Consider the following 23,698-nt stretch of genomic DNA (forward strand, 5'->3'; position numbering starts at 1 on the left):
AAAAAAAGCGTGCTTAATTGCAGAAAAAGGTGTTCGGTAGTGATGTTCCGTAAAGTTACAACTTTTGAAAGCATTTACCTCAAAATGAGAGATCTATCTACGCACACTTTGTAGTTATGATGACAGGGGACAGGAATATTCTCCTGATCATAAAATTTAATGGTTTAGCTAAAATCGGGTCGCAGACAATAGACTAAAACATACACTGTTTCGGTAGTGTGACATGAAAATGTGGGACACTTTTTTTTACATAAAGTTTCATGATTTACATAGAAAATATACTTTACTTAAAAAAAAAAAGAATGAAAAAATAAATAAAAATTCAATATAATTTTCATAAATTGAAATTTAGGGATTAGGGTTCAGGACAGCCACCTCCCAATTGAAAGAACCCAATAAATGTTAATTTGATAGATATTAAGCTTACAATATTTTGACACATTGTGGGTTTTCAATAGATAATAGAAGGATCTTAATAAGCATCTAAGATTTGAATACTTTAATGCTTCTTAAATGTTTGTCTTGGTTGTGACAAATAGTTTTATTTTAAATAAATAATAATTACCCAAAAAAAAACAAATACTTATGAAACACATAGAAAACTTCTTATGGTTCTAAAATAATTTCTTCTCTCTCTGTTTTGATTTTGTGTTTGACCGTGACCCTCTCGTGTATTATTTGACTTAGAATACATCAGTTGGAGACACTCAGAGGACAGTAGCTTTTAAAAAAGCAGCATGTTTTCTTCATCGACCTGCTCTTCGCTCCGTCATCTATCTGAGCTTCCAGCGGTCGAGTCACTGGATTGGAAGCCATGCGCCATGTTTTTGTTCTCCTGTGCCGTAAGGCCTCATGGTGTAAAAGAGCACCAAAGTAAACAGTGTGTGGAGCGGGAATGAAAGGGAATAGTGTTCAGCAGTTCTGGGAACGTCTTTGCTGCTGTGGGAACGGCCCTCTTATCAAACACTCCAATATGATCCGCACATCTGCTGCTATTCACAGTTTTACTTGGATCTCAATGAGATCTTGTTTCAGGATTTTAGAGTTTCACACTCATGCACCAGCAAAGAACTCAGAGAATCAATGACCACGTTCTTCTCATGCACCGTTTTGCATCCAGTACAGTTTGATCATCAGTGCATGTTGTTCCAAAATAAATGTTTGTCTTCACAATCCCTCATCAGAATGTAATAACCTACATCCTCTATTGTAATGTAATGATGATAGAAGTCATCAAGTCAAGACACCTTTATTTCTATAGCGCTTGTTGCAATAGAGATTGTCAAAGCAGCTTCACACTGATAAACAGGAAAACATCAGAACTAATAGTGGAAACTCTTCTCTGGAGATTCTGATGTAAAGCAGCTCTAAAAAGACAATAGTGTCATTATTTAGCTAAGTCACTTAAGTTGTTGCTTTATTTCTCGTGTGAAGTGGTTTAATTAGACAAGAATTATTCAGCTTGGGTCAGTTTCATGTTAATTCGGTTCAGTCATCAGTGCCTCAGTTTACTGTCACCTTCATATAGAGACACTTTAACCATCCATTTTTTTCCTCGTTGATAAAGTCTAAGTTCTAGATTATTTCTTCAGTGAATGTCCATTTTTATGTGACTTAATGTGTGTAGAATGGGTTGTGAACAGCACTGACTCAGCTCATTGATTAAGTGTTTTTCACAAGCGCCTATGGGAATATTACTGTGTACACGCTGACCAGGGTTGGAAATGAACAGCCTTGGGGAAAAATACCACCAGAATAAACAAAAATGCAAGAAAATGCCCCTGCCCAATTAAACTAGATTGATTGTGACTGTTGTGATGAAAGTGAAATGTAAAATGAATGAGTGGAGTAAATCAGGTGTAGCCAAGCTTCAGCCATATGGTTTCACTGCCAAAAAGCAGAAAAAGCACTCTAGAGACTTTTGCACAAGATTGCACTTTTGTTCTTTAAGTGTTACGAAGGTCACATAAAACATTTAGTTTTAGGGACCAATTCTCACTATTAACTAACTGCTTATGAGCATCCATATTACTAGTGTATTGGATGTTTATTAGTATTTATAAAGCACATATTATTCCCTTAATCCTACCCCCTTAATAACTACCTTAACTCTTAATAAGCAGGAGTTTTTTCAAGCAGAAGTCATAGTTAATAGCTAGTTAACAGTGAGAATTAGTCCCCAAACTAAAGTGTGAGCGAAACACATGAAGTGTAAAGATGTGACGGTTGATTCTTTGTATGACTAAAAAGTATCAAGCATTGCAAAAAGTATCATTGTTATTTCACAGATTGAAAACACCTTTGAAATGATTGTGTATTTAAATCAAAAGGAAACCCCTGGATCGCGATGCATCATCGGTGATTTAGTTTCAGATCAGAACTACAATGCAGCTCACACATGTGTGTTTGTGTGTTGATTCATTGTGTTGTTGTGTGTTCACAGGTCTGTCAGTGTACAGTAAACTCTTCCACACTCAGGGCTCCAGGAACAGATGAATGAGGTCAGAGGTCAGCTGCTCTGTGGGATCTCTTTACATACTGAGACACGGACATGAAGAGTTCACCGCTTCACTCTCAATACGCTGTCTTCTGATAATCATTATTTCCCTTCCAACCGGCCTTATGTGTCTTTTTTGAGTGTGTGATTGTACGTGAAATCCTTCGCTTTGATTGGATCTGTTCCCCAGTCTGAAGGCGTCCTGCTTCTCGCTGTCTCATGTGTGTAGTTGTCCAGGCTTCACATCTGATGCCATGTGAAGGTTGTGCGGACTGACGGCTCACAACAGCTGCATCACGCGCAGCAACAGCAGACCCCGAGCTCACGAGAGCGCCCATCACGTTTATCCATGTTTACATGTACAGACAGAAGATGTAGACTCTTTCAGCACCGCTTCTGTTCAAGTGCCTGGGTTCAGGTGTGAGGAACCGCTGGAGCAGCTCTGAGCTGCAAACTAGAAACATCGACGTCCAGGTAAAGCTGTGATGAGTTTCTGTGCAACTGAACACTTGAGCATTTTTGACCAATGTCCTGGTAATACTTGATGCACCGTGATCAACACTGCTGTGCTGAAGAGATGGCATTGTTTTCAGTTTGATTTTAGTTTAACGCTTCACTTTTAGTACCTGGCCAAAAACTAATAAATGACAGGGCCTCATTCATGCAGCAGAAACGGAACATTTCTTATCTAAATTGTTGCATTGAATTGAGAGTATCGGTTGATGAAAGAACAGTTTACAAGGATTCATACTGTGTTTCATGAATGAGGCCGATTATGCAAGATTGAATTTATGCAACATACAGTTTTATTCTCAGGATTTTAATGTTTGTATAGCATTTGTATTGCATTTTCTCTCCTGAATTTACGCATGACCAGATGAAACTTGACCAATTATTTGTGCATTTATGCTGTTGTACCTTTTTAGCATGGAGGAAATCTCAGCTACTTTTTGTGATTACTTCTGTTTTAAGGGAAAAATATACTGTTAAAGCAAGCTATGCAATCTGTCGAGATTTTTAACAGTCGAAGATGATGCAGATTCTCTGAAACTCATGACAAACTCTTTTTGTCCAAGACTGTTTAATTAAAAAAAAGTGTTTTGAGGAGTAATAGCAGTAAAAACATTAGCAGATTGTGATCTAAAAGTTCATGTGTCGGCATACGTCATTTCCAAACGTCAGCTTCATTGAAGAACTATAAAAATCCCTAAAACTTCTGCCGAGTGACAGAGGTAAACATAAGTCAAAACACATTGTTTTCTCAAAAGATTTCTTTCCAGCATGTTTGTATTAAGATTAACACCGTCGCGTTAGACAAACGGTGCTGATTACACACTACAGCGTTCAGTCTGGGAAATGCCGTGCTCAGATGAGTTATATGAAAACACTAGGGTCGGTGTATGTCGATCGGTGTCGTCCTCAGTGAAGCCGCTTCTGTGGATCTTACGAAGGTCAGAGCTCACAAATGCCCGTGAGGTTCGCCGTTAAAAGAGCTGACCAAAAAATACACATTAAAACTGGACAAGTCACTTCAAACGTCAGAGGGATCGTAGGGCAGCGTACTTTCTAGTGCTTAGGGAAGCCTCTGGCTCCCGGGGTGGATGTGGGTGAGAAGGATGTATGGAGGTATTCATTCAGAGTCCAGTTCCTGGCACGCAACCTTCCTGTTGGCCCTCGAGCGCTGGAACCCGCGTCGGGCTCAGTGCCGGGGTCTCGGGCCCCTCAGCTGCACTTGCAGGATTTGACGATCATGTTGGAGAGCTGCTCCACTTTAGGGGTTCGGCCCACGTAGTAGAGGATGGTGAGCGGCTCCAGGTCTTGAGGAACGCAGCAGGGGGAAGCGGACGCCTCGGGGTTCAGCGTGTTGTACAGGCTCAGCAGCTGATGAGAAACCAGGAGACACATTGTAATGCTTTGTCCAGAAAGAGACAGAGCGCATTTATGCCATGCCCACACAATCCAACACTCCCCATTAACTTTGTATTGCGGGAAGCTGCCTCCTTGTCATTTCTGACTCATTGACAGAACAATGCCTAAAAGCTGCTGTGTGACAAGGTGTACAGTAGGTGTACAGTAAACAAGCTAAAAAACCCAGAATTATGTTTTTATAAGCTGTCCACCCAAAAAACTTGTCGTAGATGTCGTTGTAGATGTCGGGGTATTTCACATTGGGGCGTTCAGTTGGATCATTTCTCAAACAAAAAGAAGGTAAGGAAATACAATTTAGTTTCTCAATATATCTCCTCCTCTCTGATTCACATAGGCTTGTGAAATAATTCTTTTATATGGTTAAAAATAATAAATGGTCTTGTCGCCGGTTACGTTTCCCTCCTTTCGGCGCAGTTCTCAGAGTAATATGACACGTTGCACTCTGCTTTTGTGTCCTAAATGCTTGTTTTTGGGCGGACCGCTTATAAAAACGTAGTTCTGGGTTTTTTAGTTTGTTTACTGTACACCTTCTCACATAGCAGCTTTTAAGCATTGTTCTGTTCTTTGTTATGACTCAGAAATGACAAGGAGGCAGCTTCCCGCAGTAAAAAGTCAATGGAGAGCGTTGTTGAGCGTGGTTTTCAGATTATGATGCGTCTCTGTACCCACACTTGCAGTTGTTGCACTTGACCACTTCTTTGTGTCCAAGTGAGGATGAACTCACTGTCCTGATGGGACACACTTATGCTGTAAAAATGCAAGTGTTTACATAGCTTTATTTTTATTTTAAATACTTTATTTTAAAATCAGCTTCTAAATGTCTGTTCAGTAATCCCAATAACATGACAATTTAATTTGTGAAGTGATTAAAAGCAGTTGCAAATGTTGTACAAAATAAATATCACCACTACTCATCTTTGCACCAATAAAACGTGCACCCTTGTTTTTCTACCAAATTATATAATATCTAATTAGCCTATTATATTAATATTTAACTTACGTTGGAAAAGTTTCTGTGACCTTGCGAGATCTTGGCCAAAAAGTCTCACGATTTATTTCCAGAACATGATGCATGATGGGATACACTAAGCTTCGGATAGCATTAGTTTTGAAGACTTGGGACAGTCTTGCACACTTACTTCCTGTCGCACACGCATATGCACACTTTCAAGTGGCCAAGACCGCAAGTGTGGGTAACTGGACAAAGGGTTAGTCAAGTCACATTTGCTTCTATAGCGCTTTATACAATACAGATTCATGAAAAAATTAAACGCTGAAGCAAAGCAGCCCAACAGAAGACAGTAGTCTCGTTATTGAGCTCAGTTTAGACCAAATTTTGTTCACATTCTGATGCCACCAAATCAGCTATATTACTGAATAATAATAGTCATCAATTAATATCCAAATGAATCATTCACTCAGCCTCGTGTAGTTCTAAACCTGTATGACTTTCTTACATGGAACACAAAAGATTAATCACGCACATTATTAGTGATTTTGATGTTTCAGTTTTTACTGAAACAACAAAATCGAAATTAAAGTTTTTATTTAGCTGATAACTGAAAGTGGAAATTTTTTGGGGGGTAATTCACTTTGGGTAACTGGGTGATTGAGCTCTTCATGCTTTCATGTCCACATGTGATATACCAGTCATAGTAAAGTTCTTTGGCAACAATCCACCTCTTGATATTTCAGCCAAACCAGTTCTACACATTGCTAGTCTAGCATCATTTTTGTTATGCACTAAATAAATGCTAACACAGTTAACAAAATGTGCCATCGGAGAAGATGTTTTCGGACTTCTAGAATTATTTTTAAACTGTTGAAACTACTAATTCAGCCAATTATTTTTAGTTTTTGGTTGCTAAAAATTTGGTGCATCACATGTCCATGCCTCCTTTTCAATACAATGAGTGGAAATAGAGACAGACAGAGTCAAGAATCTGAAAAACACCGTAAAAATTGTCGTTTTCTTTTTCATCTGAAGTCTTCTTAAGTCCCGTGATGACGCTTGTGAGGAACAGACTGATATTTAAGGTCTAAAATGACCAGTGACATAATGGTATTGTAGCTCTCAAATCTCATTTGAAACTCTTAAATCTTAGGATGGCTGTGATCAGACACGAGTTGCACAAGAACCGATGCCACTTGGCATCACTGACCTCTCGTCTGATGTGATGTCTTGAAGCAGCAAATTTGTATGTATGCAAACACAAAGTGGAAGATTTTCAATAAATAACGGCTGTTTCTCACACAGAGCATCATGTGACATGAGACAGTGTCTTGATCTCAAGACATATTGGTCTGAGACTCAAGGGCTTAGTCTTTAGCCTAAACCTCTGTTTATGGTGCATTTTTGGACATGTCTTTCCATTTCATTTATTGTATTGCAAAGAGCAGCTTGGACACTCTCTTTAATTTTTTTCCATGAAACAAAGTCACACGTGTTAAAGCGGCATTAAGGTTAGTAAAGGTGTGAAGGAGACTCTCACCGAGCTGTGCGTGGTGTCAGCGCTGCGGAGGTACGGGCACGGCCCCGAGCAGAAGTTGGCGTGATACCCTTTGGGCTCGTGGATCCACCTCCAGCCCAGATCCTGCCGGAAGTCGATGTACAGCTGCCGAACGCAGCAGTTCTCCTCGTAGTTTCTGAAAGCAGAAGGAAAGCCGTCACTTTCTCCACCTGCCCGTTCACATCCTGGCGTGGATTCTGCATTCATTCAGAGATGTTTCCATGCACTTTTCACTTGGATGTTTCGGAGACTTCTATTTCGGTTCTGCATGGCCTTATAAACATGTCAGACAGTCTTTTGAGGCTCAGAAATTCCACTGTGAGGTGTGTCATTTTTTTCCCTCCTGGATCCGACCCAGGTGTGGAGTGCTAACAGAGAGCCACACACTAAGGAGCCAGTGAACTACATAGCATACTGGGACAAATTCAAACTTGCAAGCTCTTGCAGAACCTCCTAGACGCTTCGAGCAGTCAGGTGCCAATTAAAAAGTTCATTCTCAAGGGCAAAATCTCTCTAGACACATGAGGTACGCTGCTGCTTACTGCAACATGAAGCAGAGACGAGAATACGTATTTTAAAGGTCTTGACCTCTTTGAGAGGAAAGCAGATTGAATTCACCTTGCATTCTTACCTACAGATTAACATTTACGTTAATGCATTTGGCAGATGCTTTTATCCAAATGATACTTTTCATAGTTTATCTTTTATACTTTTAAAAATCACTTTAGAAAGTGGCTTATGATAAATCAATACTGTAACCGTTTTACCTCTAAATTTTAAACAATGTTTTTGGGGTATTTTGTATATTTGTGCACCTGCCTAGGGACTGTGGATGTACATTAGCAATGTTGCTATAATCCGGCTTGTTTACATTCTGTATTTTACACAAATGTTTCTTTACATGCATTGTCCCTATCAAATAAATACGCAATCAAACAATAAGCCCCTGCAATGCATTTAATTGTCTAAGTAGGCAGCTCAGTAATTTTTGGAATAGGGCTGCAGTTTCAGTCAGCTTAATTTTATTAGTATGTTGAAGAAATGCTCACGAGAAGCAGTAGTTGGTGTCCAGCGCGCGTTTGCGTCGTCTAGAGGTGGGCAGCACGTCCAGCCGGTGTGGCGGCAGCATCATCAGGATCAGATGAGGGAGGAGCTGCTCCTTCTGCTTCTTTAGTCGACCCAAATCCCAGCGGTTCTCCTCGTACTCGCTCTCCATCCCTGAGGACGCAGCAGAAGCACAGTCAAACCAGAACTGACAGACCGGCTCGCATTAGAAACCTTAAAGCCCTAATACAATCTGATGTTCATGAATTCAGTTCTATTCAATTCCAACGTGACAGCTGCCAGATGAGGAATACAAAACAACCTAATTTATTTTAATAAACACAAGCAGTGAGATTTACTGACTATGGATCTACAGGAATCTTCTTTGTGATGTCATTTCAAGTTTTCTTGTTGCACAACTTGGTGAAGCCACACTGACTTTTGATTTGGACCCAAGTTTGTTGCTTTTTGCCTGTTTGAGGTACAGAAGTCTTTTAATGAGACTTTTTAGCTTTAGAATCTCTGGACAAACTCAAATTGAAATACAACGTCTGTTTGTATGAAATGCACTTTTCTTTATGCAGAACGCATATTTATAAACAGATGGGCCCGACCGCAAAAAGAGACGTTTTTCAAACAATATAGTCTGTAATAAATAAATGAGGTGGCATCATCACGCTTACTTCAGAGCACTCAAGCACATCATTTCACAGAGCGTCTGATGTGTACTGCGCACATTAAACAGAAAGAGCTTCGCAAAACACTTTACACAATGTCTCAGTGCACTCAGGTTTCTAGTCGTGATACAGCGAGCTCTTCCAGTCACATCCATACAGTCTGCCTTGCCTGAAAAGCATTGCTTGCAAAATAATAGATGGAAATTCTGACATCTACACACGTTTTCCACTCAGCTGTTTTCTGCGATTCTGCGATTCTGCAGCATTAGTTTACCCACTTTGTTATGTGCTATTATTGCAGTATCAATGGTTTTGGATAAAAACCACCCTGAAACTAGAAGTGCGTTTGGTAGTTTTATGTGTCAGAACCTGTGTCTCGCTGCAGAGTGGACCAGATTTCACGCTGGCGGTCTGGATTCGCCACAGACGGCAGCTCTCCGTCTCCTGGAGCATCTGCGTATTCAATCTGTTTGTGATCGCAAAAGCAGCTCGGGTCCCAGGAGAGGCATTGCCCGTAGAGACAGACACCCCTCTTTCATTGAGGGCCAAGAGTCTGCGTGCCCGCAGTGACGGCACATTCCAGCCAGCGCGCTCCCAAAACCCCAGACACCCCCGAGGCCCCCAGAACTAAGTGAGATTCCATACGCCAGAGCCTTTATCTCAGCAGAACGCATGTGCGGTGAAGCTCAGGGAAGAAACCTGAGGAACTGACTAATCATCATACTGTACGCTATAAAAGGATGATTGGATACTATAATACTCTTTCAGTCTTCTTCAGAAATTCATGTTTAATTCATTGTGTTACCATTTCTTTGGAATTATTTGTTGACGGTTTCAACAACAGCTGATCGTGCACCAGTTTTTTCAGTGTCTTAGAAATAAACAGTACGGAGAGTCCGCAGTACCACAATCAGCTCTAACTCTCACCCTAAAAAAAAAAAAAAAAAAAAGATCTGGAAGGTTATAAAGCTCAAAGTTTACTTTTAAAAGTAATGTGTTACAATATTGCATATAGTTATAAATGTAACTAATTGCTTTGCTTAGTTACTTTTTATGGATAGTAATGTGTTACATTACTTTTGCGTTACTTTTTCTCACCTGGGCTGGGCTTGCTTTTTGTTTTTAATATAAAAAGTTATATTTTTGGCAAACATAAAAGACCTTTTACACTAAGAGTAAAATGAATAAGCCTCAGGCTGAAGGAAACGTATGAAGAACAGGATGCAAGAGAAGAACGCTCAACACTCTTCAGCAATACAAATTAAAAATGTTATGTTTACCTAAAGTAGTTTTTTAATATTAGTATGGCTGAATGGGATCACTGAAGGTCAGAAGCAAAGACATTGGTTAATAAAATGGGATTAAATATATAAATGTTATTTAACATTTAATTATTGCAGGTTTGTATAATATTCTGAGTTTGCGTTTGACTGTTTTTATTCATTTTGAGGAATACTGAATGTGTTTGTGTGCAGGTGAGTAAACACATGTTCATATTTAGTGTAAGATCATGTTCACACACAACGCTCTGCACTTACTCCTGATTTCTCTCAACATGGCAACACCAGAGCTGTCAGTCTTTAAACAGGAAAACAGTAACTGGCATTACTTATTTGAAAAAGTAGCTCAGATATGTTCTTGTAAATTAAAAAGTGATGTTTTACTTTACTTGAAAAACAAAACAAAAAAAAGTAATCTGATTACATAACTTGTGCTACACTGTCTTTACACAGAAAACACTTTTCAAGAACTGTTCAGACTACAACATGCTTCTTCCAGATCTTGTGAAGTCACAATGTCACTCTGACACAATAACTGAAATATCTCCACCCACAGAATACACAGAAAAGGGAACAAGGCTTGGTTGAGCTGCGCTATAGGAAAATCCTATAAAACCTGTGCTTGAATGGGTTCTCTACAGTCCTCTTGTTCATAAACATTCTCTGGCTCTGAATCAGACTCAAATTCATATGGCAAAATTGGCGCCATTGTTAATATTTACAGATGAAACTGAGCAGATGAGCGTAACTGACCAATCACAACACACTGGGCCAGCTAACCAATCAGAACACATTTTGTATTTCAGGAGGAGGGGCTTCTTCGATACAGGAATTAAGAGCGTGTTTTTGAGACGGAGTGGGAAGAGAATTGCACCAATAATGTAAAATATGTGAAAAATAATGCTTTTTTGGAACAATCAAGCATGAAAACTTATCCTAGTACACCTCAAAAACTGAATCACGGATTTGAAAAAAGGCAAAAGATTAGAAAGCTGGTGCATGCTGGATGTGTTTGATTTCAGCATTGGTTTTCTTCACTCACCTTTGAATCTGACCTCCAACACCTCATTGATGTTCTCAACGATGTCTCCGTTGGGGCTGAACGTGTGGCACGGGCAGTGAACGCTGACCTCCAGGCCGAGGTTGGTCTCTGAACAGTGGAACAACACACAGATTTGGGATACGGTTTCTGTGTGTGTTTGGACATTCACAGCCTAAACAGCATCTTTGAGCAAATGTTACTCACGGTATTTTAGCCCACATGAGGCACTGGCCAAATTATTTTAATAAAAACATTGTTAAAGTAACGGTAATCTGCGGTAAACGGTAATGGGCTCTTCAGAAGGAGCTGGACCTGTGTAGTTCACAGCCAATTACTTTTCTGTACGTTTCTCAACTTTTTTAACATGGGTTTTCAAATTGTCATTTTTTTTCATATTACATGCAAACTGGTCGTTCATTGCAGGGTAACTACAGCGATTCCTACACAGATTGAATCTTTAGTGACTCTAGTGATTCACAATATATATTGGTGCAGTTTATCTCATTACAACACATGAAGCTGTGTCTGTGTGGTCAGAATCACTCACACAACTCAACTGGGATTTTTTTTTTTTACATTTGTACATGCTCTGCCAATATCCTCACTAATTATAGTGACAGCTGTAAATTCATACACACGCTTTTTCTGGAAGACCACAGAATACAGCAAAAAACACTGATATGTTTATCATTTTAATGGACAGTGTATGTCATTCAGATTAATTACTTCAACCCTGAGGTAAAAAAAAAAAAAAAAGGATTACTGGAGTCAAGGTTTTACAAGTATTATTTCAGTCTTTCTACTTTGTTGTTGTTGTTTTTAGCACAGCTGACATAGGCCTATTAACAACAACAATCTAAAGTACCTGATGCAAACCACATGACATAAAGCACATGCATCTGATTCAGTGTCCTCATACATCAGTTCACATATAAACAGGACTGACCTCTGATGTAATAGCGTTTGGTAAAGGTTTACTGACCTCTGTACATGAGCCACTCCCTTACGGTCTCTGTGACGTCAAAGGAAACCCACTCCGGCGTTCCTTTCGTCAGAACGTTCTTGCCGCCGATGTACCGCTGCTTAGCGATGTGCTCGTCTGGACGAAGAATCTACCAACAGACACGCCACACATTATATGCCATCAGCATTAGCAAACAACTTTAAAGGGATAGTTCACCAAAAAATGACAATTTTGTCCTTAAATATTCACCCTCATGTCGTTCCAAACCTGCAAGACCTCCGTTCATCTCTGGAACACAAATTAAGATATTTCTGATGGAATCTGAGAGCTCTCTGACCCGTCAACAGCAATGCAACTACAATGTTCCCAGGTCCAGAAACGTAGCAAGGACATCGATAAAACGTAATCAATGTAATAAGCGTTGATTACTTTCAGGAGAAAGGTGCATGTGCATCGTGGTACTCCACAATAGTGGAGAAGAAGAAGATATTGTTATTTTCTCGTAGCTTCGCAAAATTGAGCCACTGGTGTCTGGGAACATTTCAGTTGTGTAGCTGTCTATGGAGGGTCTGAGAGCGCTCATATTTCATAAAAAATATCTTCATTTGTGTTCCAAAAACGAGCGAAGGTCCTAAGGTTTGGAAGGACATGAGGGCGAGTAATTAATGACAGAATTTTCATAATGGTTTTAACAGGTTTGCTGCTCACATACTAATTGGTTGAGTCAGAAGTTGACATGTCACATAACAGGAACAACACCGTTATAAACAAAAAGCTATTGGAACAATATGTGTCACATGACTAAACATGCATCATCATATTCAAAAGCCTCCATTTTCACAGTCCACACTTCAATGCAAAAACAACCTTTTCAAATTTATCCACTTTGGAAAGCAACTCAGTGTGGACAGAAGGCCAAAATGGAGATAAAAAGATGTGTTTTCAAACTAAAACGTGTTAGTGTGGACAAGGCCTAAACTGCATGTCATAAAAAGCATAGTCTATATAGTAATTCAGTTTACAGCATAAACACATCCAGTGCACATTCATCATTCTGTACCTAAAGAGATGAAAAATCTCTTTGAATTTCATGCAGAAAATGTACATCACCATCTTTCTCCGAACAAAGTGATTTAAATGCACCTGATGTCGTAATTTGTATTTCCCAACTCAACTACGTTCAACTTTCCAAGGGGACTTGAACGCACCAGTTTCTAAAAGCATCTCACAGTCAGTGTTTCACTCTTCTGATCACTGAACTGAGATACGAGAAAGTGTGTTAACATGGAAAATAATGACACACGTGAGCTTGAGGAGAACACAAACTCTCTCCTGCACACTACAGACAGACAGCGAGGCCCGAGGCCAATCGCTTCTGCGCTCTCACTCATGGAAAAACTGAGTCTGATAGCTCATAATACAGCACGCCTGCGCCTGCGAAGGAACGGCCGAACCCAGTCAACACACGCCGAGCTCCTCGTTCACGCCTCTGATTGACAGCTACATCTGAATGCAGGTGGAGATTCTTATTCAGAACCAGTTCCATTATTTTCAAATACTGGAACTGAATAATTTCCATGATGTTGTTGACGGTTCTGAGCTAAAATACTCTGGCAGACATCGGCTCTGTTCCACTCGGTCTACACAGACAGCATCCTAGACAGAAACTCATAAGGGAACCATTTAGAAAGTATTTGTAGCAACTCATCACACACATAACTTTGTATTGATACTTTTCAATACTGAATTAATTCAGTTTATTACCAGGCGCTCTGCTTGATCCTGATTGGTCAGTCACGACATTAACAGATCATCATCACAACATTAGATCAATCAGTTTTAACGTGTTCACTTCAGTTTGGTGTCTAACCTGACTAAAATAACATTCATCCAGATATCTGAAGCTATGGCATTACAATCTTGCGTCTGACTAATTATTGATTAGAAAATGCATCTGAGGACTTCAGTATCATTAACAATGCATTTTTATTGTAGTGTTTGTTTTGTTGCCACCGTATTGGATTATAGGATAATAAACAGGTATGATTTCAAAACAGCTTCATCTCAAATCAATATTTAATGTCAACATAATTCTTTATGAGGTTCATTTACTACAATAAGTAGTATGAGTGTACCTTATCCCTTACATTTCTCTTGTTTGAACTTGTTTGTTCATCTTGGCCAAAAGCCACTTTCTATGAACTGTTATTCTTCTCAGAAGCTTTGTATTTAGTGAGTTAATGAAAAATGTAAACTCATATCTATATTTTGTGTCCAGTTGTGTAGTTCTGTGGAGAGCAGCCGTGTAATGAGCAGGATAAACCTCTTCATGGTGATCAGGCTGTCAAGGTTTATTTTGCAATAACAACCATCCGGATGTACATTATCCCTTACTTATAACTGACATTTCTTTCCCTTTGGATATGTTTTTTTTCACTAATCTCTTCACAATGCATTCTGGGATTGCCTTCTCCATGATGAATACTATACACTTTGCTCCAGTGTACGTTTAGTGTATGCATTTTGTGTTCAACAGTGCATGTTCAACACTCCACACCTAATGTTTTCAGTTAAATAAGTGCATCCCCAAGTGCACTGCTTGTTGGGGTTTTCAGTGTGAACACACTACTTGCACTAGGCTATTTATACAACAAAATGGCACAGAATAGTGCAACATTTTGACGCAGCTAATGTTTCCTGCATTGTGCTGCACTGCTACTGAATATACAGCACTACGGCATGAGAAATTATGTTTCAGCTGAGAGTTTGCAGTCTGAATCAAATATGCATAAAATAACACAAAGGTAATATCCACACAGGATGTGTGATTCACAGATGGATGAGTCATATGGTTGTTTTTAATGAATCGGTCAGTCTCAGTCTCAAATGCATGAGCTATCAGTTCGATCAGTTTAATGACTGAATCACTGACTGAAGTCATTACTGTTGTCATGTCCAGCTCAAAATCAACCAAGAGCTGTTACTGTGTGGCTCCAGAGACTCAAAGCAGTGTAATCACTGATGTGTGCAAACGCCAACACAAGCTCAACGAATCATTAACGTGATTATTGAGGAAGCGGATTCATTTTTAACTGTGAAGATCTCAAGTGTGACTTCTTTAAGGCCTTTTAGCCTTTTCTAATCATTTCATAGATTTTTATTTTTTTCTGTGTTCATATGCATATTCCACAAAAGGAACAAAGTTCAGTACTTCTGAAGTACTTCTAAAGAAGTAAAACATTACAAAACATAAAATTGGCTACAGAGAGTGGGGCTCTAGAGTGCAACCATTTCAGTCAAGTTTGAAACCAAAAATTCATATGTGCGACTGAAAATATATTTAGGCAATGAAAATATTTTCAAACAAATCACAGTTTGCATATCTCAGAGCAACACATAGATGTGTTTCACTGCTGAATGAATCAGCATTTTTTTTAATGAATCAGTCAATGATTCAATGAATCATTAATAAAAACAGTCACTTGCTTCACTTATGAATGAATCAGCCATTCTGAGCGAATCAACTGAATCCGTGAATCACTCAATGACTCAGTCGTTAAGACTGTAACATGCTGCCACCTACTGGCAGTTTTAGAGTCATCTTTAGAGTAAAATTCTTCCCCATCATTTCATAGTTCTATATTCAAAAGTTAAAGGTGCTGTATGTAATATTGACAGCTAGTGGTTGAAATGGGTACTGTGGTCCAAATTCAAAATATTGTTTCTCCCAACCCTCCTCCTCAGACGCCACACTCACATGGGTTGCCAGATTAAGGACACACAACAGGAATGAGTGCAATTGACAATGCAAGTTACACTGCAAGTTGATTTATTTGTGTTTAATATGCTTCTGTTCAGAGCTTTTTCCATGTTTTTTTTAGGTTGGGTACGTTCTGCAATCCCTGACCCAGTTCGTTTGCTGGCTTTCATGGCTGCAATACTTGTTTTCCACTAACTGGCGAAATCCTGTTGGGTAAACTGGCAGTGGGGGGAGTCACACAGACCAAAACAAAAACAGACATTCCGACACAGAATGCTAATTTCAAAGCAGAATAACTGCTGTAGCGCAAGTATGTGGACTTAGTGTGTTTCCTAAATATCTCTGAAATATTTAAAGTTATTGTCTGTCATTGATCACAAGGTGCAAATTACAAATTTGTTAACTGTGCAGAGTCATTTAATTTCTTACAAAGCTATCCCATCCATGAACTGCACAGAAATTGCAGTAGGAAATCAGAAGACCCTTGAAAGCAGCTGTAAGAATGCGGCCCCTCGCCAGATAAAATCACAGAGGCTTGGATAAGTAAGTTCTGGAGCGCTGCGAGGAGCTAATCTAACATCCTGAGAGTGCGTCTGTGGAGAGCACTTGAGCGGCCCACGCCAGAGCCACGGCGCTCTCTCCTGCGAGGTGAAGCAGCTTCTGACGCGAGGCCCACGACCAGCGGCTCCTTCACAGGAAATACTGGAACCCCGTCAGGAAACCCCCACTGAAAGTACAACACCTATAGAACATATACTCGCAGAATGAATCTGTTATATAACGGCTCTCAGGCCTGCGAGCCGCAGGGTTTATATTGCGGTCTGAGGCATCGGCATGTGAAAGTAAAGCTCTGAGTTTCTCAGAATGCTTCTTTTGTTCGCTCCCAATTGTGCAAATGTTCTTCTGTATAATCCATCAGCACCTGGAATACAGATCAGGCCTGGAAAAGACTCGCGCTCCGTCTCACTTCAGTACTGTGCCATCATCTGTGTTTGTTCTGTGTGTGGAAACTCTAGTATTTGAGGCTTAGATGTGAAGGATGTGTTGCATGGTGTATTGGCGCTGTATTTAAAAACCTGCAAAAAACGACAAAGGCTGTGTCTGTATGAACCAAAGCATCGCCTAGAACTGAACTGATGTGTAAGCATTTTAACTGATCTATCAAGATTTGGTTAATTGTTAAAAATATTCATTTACACTACAATTGGGGATTTTATAAAATGTTTTTGACAAGTCTCTTCTGCCATCCAAGACTATATTTATTTTATCTAAAATACACAAAAACAAATGATTACAGTTTAAAACAAATGTTTTCTACGTGAATATATTGAAAAATGTAATTGATTGCTGTCATTAAATCTGAATTTTCAGCATTGTATGATCCTTCAGAAATCATTCTAATATGCTGATTAAAACTTTATTAATATTTCTGATTTTTATCAATGCTGAAAACAGGTGTGCTGTCAAATATTTGTGTGGAAAGTCATGAAGAGAAATTTCAAAATAGCAGTAACATTTATTTGTGACATTATACATGTCTTTACGGTCACGTTTGATCAATTTAATGCACGCTTGATAAATAAAATTCTTTCATAAACATAAAAATTTTATTGACCCAAAACTTTTGAATTGTAATGTATTCAAATATCTAAGCAGTTTCAGAGTGTTGGGAGATGGACTTGATCATGTCATTCACTGTTCTTTGTTTTCTGTTTTCATAATAGCAGCACCTTTTCTTATTTATTTACCTTTTTAACTGAAGTTTAAATCTATATGGTCACAGAACAACCTCAAGAGCTCATGATCAGTCCGTTTTGAAAGATTTATACTAAAAAATGTATTCCAGTATGATAACTTTATCATCTGCGATTCTATTTTTAGTGTACTAAACTGGTGTACTTAAGTCTGCTAAACAGGAACAAGTAAGTTTGTGCTTAATGCACTTTAAATGTGCTGAAGTGTATTTGATTGTGCTAAAGTGGAACCATTGCAAATATACTTCAGGTCCACATTAAACGCATTTAAACACAGATATTATAAAAAGAATCCTCATCAATAAAACATATTTTAGGCTTAATATTAAGAAATGTGCATTGTGCACAAGTAGTACTCCAAATAAAGTTTAATCATAATTTTTATATTAGTAAGTTTTGAGTGATATGTCAATAAATATGTTAATAGATTTGTACTATACTTAGTATGAAATAAATGTATTTTAAATATATGAGTATTATACTCGGATAGTTTAGCACATTAATACAGTTCATACACAAAGAAGACAGCAGCACTTCTCATATGAAGAGCTACACACAAACACATCAGACACAACAAATTAATCATATGTTTGCCAATTAAATATTCATTTTGGAATGAGCTATATGTGTAGGGAGGGTAATAGGAAAAGCATGCCTTTAAGTATATTTTTATGTCTAAATTATCTTTCTATTGTTTTTCTTTGGCATTCAAATGTAAAGAATGTTGATATAAAGAATAATATTTGAGTAGAATACAATGCAACATTTACCCTTGGGCAGTGGTCCTCAGTCGAGTTTGGTTTTTGGCTCTTTGCTGTAAAGACTGAGTTTCTCTGCTCAAGGGTGAATGAATGTTGTAAACGTCATTATATGATTGGCCTACAAGCTGCAACTTTTTTCCAGTGAAACACTGAGACCTCCACCATCTCTTCTCCTAATGATCCTTTATGTTAAAGCATGATAAATGCGTTTACTCCTGTGTGGAGTCACGGCTTTGCTTACTGGGATCTGCAGAAAGCGCTGTAACTCAGCCTTTGTGTTAGTTTTGGCTTCATAATGCTTTCAGCTACCAGTAAGACTGTCATACGCTCAGCTCAGTTTCACATTCTGTTCATTCACATCCATTCCACAGAATTCTGCAGATTTTCCCTTTAAAAATAGAAGAGAAAATACAAAAACATCCAGAGATCCCACCTGGGCCTGATCATAAATCCTCTAAAACTTCTTGGAAAAATAAAGTATTAACCCTATAAAGCCTACTGGATCATATTTGAAGGTCTCTAAATGATCAACATGATCAAAACTTTGCTGTTAAACCTGTTTCACACTCAATCTACTTAGAGTTTTTTTTAACTCTAAAAGCTCCAGTAAAAGCACTTTTAGTATCATAAAGTAACACTATTTAGTTCTTTCAGCTGCTGCTTCTGGGGTCAGATCTTGAGTGATTTTGATCAAGTAAAGGTCAGAATAACTGGAGTAATATCTCCAGATGAACTCTTACTGGACTGAAGCAGCTCAGCTTTACTTGATTCTCCATCAATCATGTTTTAGAGTCTCAAATCTGATCATCAGGATCTTTTGAGGAGCGTTTGTTTTCCAGAAGCTTTACTTTCACTGTTCCTCAGCGGAGGAATGATCTTCACAAGCCTCCAGAACATCTCACATCTTCTGAGGAGTCTTTATTTCTTCATCTCTCAATCACTGCATTATATGTTTGGATCATTTACATCTCATCTTACTGAGACACATTACTGCAGATATAGAGCGCAGACTCATATTTACATCATTTAATATCAGTATCTGCTCTACTGTTATAAAAAACCAACATATTCACAAAATAATAATCATAAAAACACCAAACACTGTAAATACCAGCATCTGCAGCAAATCACATTTCTCCATATTCTCACCACTATTGAGCCATGGATCAAATATGATTATCAACAGAAACTAACCACATATGTAACTGTGCAATATTCTGTCTAAGGCTTTAAATAAGTGGTTCCCTCTGGAATAATTCAGTTTTTCTGACTATGATTTGATAAGTCAGGCTGTACAGGTTGAATGTGACTGAATGAAAGCAGCAGTGTGGCACCTGGTAGACCTCGATGCGCTGCTCGTTTCTCTTGGCGCTGGAGTTCGGCACACGCAGCGCTCGAAACTCTGCCCGGAACAGGTTGGTGGCGTTCTTCTCCATGCTGGAGACGTTGAAGCGGAAAACCTTGGAGGTTATTCCCTTGGGGCAGTAGGGAAGGTCATCTGCAGTGGGAGAGAGGTCAGAGAACAGCTATCAGTTTCCTCTGCTCTGACACATTCAGGTAAACCTGTCGTCCCTCTGTTTATGCTTCGTGCCACAAGAGTCAGAAGTTCAGAAATAAACCCCAATGTGTGAAGACTGAACTCTGTTACTGGAGAACAGGTGCAACAAAGCCCTCAGTTTACATGGATAAATGTCATATCATATTTCATTTCACATCAACCGCTCTGAAGTACAACACTGTAAACAAATCTGGAGATAACTAAAGTACGTTTTACAAGAAAATACTATTACACATATTTATTTCACTGTGTTACTTGCCATTTCTTTGTAATTATTTTGAAAGTTTACTAGCAGTGTCTGAGTGAAAACATTGTTTCTATACCAAATTCTTTTCAACGAAGGATTGATTCACCCAGAAATAAAAAGTTTGTCATTATTTACTCATCTCATTTTAAGACAGACCTACAGCGGGTAAAATAAGTATTGAACACGTCACCATTTTTCTCATTAAATATATTTCTAAAGGTGCTCTTGACATGAAATTTTCACCAGATGTCAATAACTACCCAAGTAATCCATACATACAAAAACAATACAAATCTGGTGAAAATTTCATGTCAAGAGCACCTTTAGAAATATATTTACTGTTCAATACTCATTTTACACGCTGTACGTCTAAATGTCTTAATATCATTCATAAGACACAGAAAGAGACATTAACTGTAAAGAAAGATGCAAAAACACATTTCAATTAAAACACTTCATCTGTTAATTGCATATGTTATTGACACACACACAGTATACTGTGTTGTTTTTTTACCCTTCTCCATTATCTGCTGCCATGTTCAGTAAAATACATATTTATATCTTTGAGTTGTTGTTGTTTTTTTTGAGTGTCGTTTGCCATTAAACACACCTAACAAAAAGTGGACATCATTCACTAACAACAGCTTATATTTTCACAGAATACACTCTCATTGTAAAAGGTGTGCAAAACACTTTCAACTGTTCTGTCCCTCCTTCTATAATGCTGATGAATTAGATTATTAAGAAACTTGTAGAAACAAGTTCTCTCTCTAAGTTGGTCAGCAGCATATAATACTTCCAAATGCCATGCCAAACCATGTCTGTTCAAGGTGTTTCCACACAAACTCCTGCACAGCAAACCCTACGCTGTCTGAAGTCTCTTCTGCTCAACAAGGCTGAATTATTTTAATCCAAAATACAGTAAATATTTCGAAATATTATTACAATTTAAAACAGCTGTTTTCTGTGTGAATATGTGTTAAAGTGTAATTTATTTCTGTGATGTGCAGCTGTATTTTCAGCATCATTACTCCAGTCTTCAGTGTCACATGATCTTCAGAAATCATTCTAATATGATGATTTGCTGCTCAAGAAACATTTCTGATTATTATCAATGTTGAACACAGTTGCGCTGCACAATATTTTTGTGGAAACCGTGATCACAATTCTGTCCCAGTTGACTAAACCTTTTAATTTAATACTTTATTTAACTCTTTTAAAAACCTCCTACGAATAAACAGAATAACAACTGTAAAGCGTTTCTTCTGGGTCTAAAGCTACTGATGACAGACCACAATCCATTAGCAATCCACTAAATTCCTGACTGGCTGGCTGGCGAGTCAGATGTGGAATATTTATGTAATATGAACAGATTATGCCAGCTGGGCTGCTGCGGTCCAGATCTGTCCAGACGCGCTGCGCATACTGTACCTCATGCAAACTGCACGCTTATGCAAGCCTCCTTCTTGATTTTGGTGCACATAATACAAACGTGTACAAAGTTATAACCTTCTTTCCATTTCAAAAATCAAAAAAGAAAGCAGTGCACAAGAGCAGTCCTGCACCATATGAAAATATGGTGTGATTTTGTATATTTGTGGTTATATATATATATATATAATGCAGTGCCGTGCAAAGGTTTTTGCCCCCTTCCTGGTTTTTTTATTCTTTTGCATATTTGTCACACTTAAAAGATTCCGATAATCAAACAAAATTTAATATTACACAAAGAGTAAATACAAAGTACAGTTTTGAAATTATGATTTCATTTATGAAGGGAAAAAAGCTGTCCAAACCTGGCTGGCACTACGTGAAATCTGGTTGTGCCACCCTTTGCAGCAACAACTGCAATAAAGCATTTGCGATAACTGGTAATGAGTCTTTCACATTGCTGTGGAGGAATTTTGTTTTATTTCAGCCACATTGGAGGGTTTCCGAGCATGGATGGACTGTTTAAGGTCATGCCACAGCATCTCAATTGGAATTAAGTCCGGACTTTGACTAGACCACTCCAAAACCTTAATTTTGTTTTTCTTGATCCATTCGGAGGTGGACTTGCTGGTGTGTTTGGGATCATTGTCCTGCTGCATAACCCAAGTGAGCTTGAGCTTGAGGTCACAAACTGACGGCTGGACATTCTCCTTCAGGATTTTCTGATAGAGAGCAGAATTCATGCTTCCATTAGCTATGGAAAGTCGACCAGGTCCTGATGCTGCAAAGCAGCCCCAGACCATCACACTACCACTACGTTTGACTGTTGCTATGATGTTCTTTTTATGAAATGCTGTGTTGGTTTTACGCAAGTGTAACAGGACACACACCTTCCAAAAGGTTTTTTTTTTTTTTTTTTCGCATCAGTCCACAGAATATTTGCCCAAAAGTCTTGGGGATAATCAAGATATTTGTTTGCCAAATGTGAGACAAGCCTTTGTGTTGTTTTTGGTCAGCAGTGGCTTTTGTCTTGGAACTCTCTCATGGATGCAGTTCTTGCCCAGTCTCTTTCTTACTGTTGAATCATGAACACTGACCTTAACTGAGGCGAGTGAGGCCTGCAGTTCTTTAGATGTTGTTCTGGGTTCTTTCATTACCTCCCGGATAAGTTGTCATTGCGCTCTTGGAGTAATTTTGGTAGGCCAGCCACTCCTGGGAAGGTTCACCACTGTTCCAAGTTTTCTCCATTTGTAGATAATGGCTCAGACCATGGTTTGCTGGAGTCCCAAAGCCTTAGAAATTTCTTTATAATCCTTTCCAGACGGATACATGTCAGCTATTTTGTTTCTCATATGTTCTTGAATTTCTTTAGATTGCGGCATGGTTTGTTGCTTGTCTTAAAGGGTTAGTTCACCCAAAAATGAAAATTAGGCTTATGACTTTCTTCTTTCAGACGAATCCAGTCGGAAAAAATTGTCTTTGATCTTTCAAGCTTTATTATTACAGTCAGCGGGTGTTGCAAAAGAAGTTAAATAAAAAGCGCCCATCCAAAAAAAAGTGTCTCACACAGCTCCGGGGGATGAACAAAGGCCTCCTGTAGCGACTCGATGTTGTTTTTGTAAGAAAAAATATCCATATTCAAAACTATAATAATCACTTTAATCTAGCTTGTGCCAACAGTTGTACACAGAAGCAGTTCCGGGTGAATTACGTATGAGGTCAGCTTTGCGCTTGCACCGCTCAGAAGTGACAAATGCAGAAGCGTAGTGGAGAGATCGAAACAAAACAACAGTCACTAACTAGAAGTACAAAACTTTCAATATAAGCCAAGAGGAGACCTTTGCTAAAGTAAGGAGACTTTGCTTCCTTTGATCCTGTAAACAAACGTTGGTTTTCATGAGACTCACCGGCGCATGCGCAGCTCTGACCTCATACTTCATCAGCCCGGAGCTGCTTCTGTGTACAACTGTTGTGCAAGCTAGATTAAAGTGATTATTACGCTTTGAATATGGATATTTTTCTTACAAAAATGCATTGAGTCGGTACAGGAGGACTTTGTTAACCCCCTGGAGCTGTGTGAGACACTTTTTTTTTATGGATGGGTGCTTTTTATTTCACTTCTTTTGGACTGAACAATGCAACACCCGCTGACTGCAATGAAAGCTTGAAAGATCAAAGACAATTTTTAATATAACTCCGACTGGATTCGTCTAAAAGAAGAAAATCATATACACCTAAGATGCC

The 23,698-nt window shown here is 38.7% G+C and overlaps 2 protein-coding genes across 2 annotated transcripts in view; one reads left to right on the forward strand and one right to left on the reverse strand.

The window, feature by feature from the left end:
• ttll5 (tubulin tyrosine ligase-like family, member 5) overlaps positions 1-3,620 on the forward strand; it is a 112,296-nt gene extending 108,676 nt beyond the window's left edge. The window contains 1 exon segment of the mRNA XM_042742859.1: positions 2,444-3,620. Within this exon segment, the coding sequence (XP_042598793.1) occupies positions 2,444-2,496 (53 nt within the window). The 3' untranslated portion in view covers positions 2,497-3,620.
• The window catches only part of LOC122140189 (transforming growth factor beta-3 proprotein-like), a 32,100-nt gene continuing 11,963 nt past the window's right edge, over positions 3,562-23,698 (reverse strand). Inside the window, exons 2-7 of the mRNA XM_042742852.1 lie at positions 19,553-19,716; positions 11,962-12,091; positions 10,980-11,087; positions 7,986-8,154; positions 6,919-7,072; positions 3,562-4,378 (exon numbers count right to left, since the gene is read on the reverse strand). Of these exons, the coding sequence (XP_042598786.1) occupies positions 4,220-4,378; positions 6,919-7,072; positions 7,986-8,154; positions 10,980-11,087; positions 11,962-12,091; positions 19,553-19,716 (884 nt within the window). The 3' untranslated portion in view covers positions 3,562-4,219. The remainder of the gene's footprint in view (positions 4,379-6,918; positions 7,073-7,985; positions 8,155-10,979; positions 11,088-11,961; positions 12,092-19,552; positions 19,717-23,698) is intronic.

Source organism: Cyprinus carpio, chromosome B17 (assembly GCF_018340385.1).
Source record: "Cyprinus carpio isolate SPL01 chromosome B17, ASM1834038v1, whole genome shotgun sequence".
In the NCBI taxonomy this organism is placed as follows: domain Eukaryota; kingdom Metazoa; phylum Chordata; class Actinopteri; order Cypriniformes; family Cyprinidae; genus Cyprinus; species Cyprinus carpio.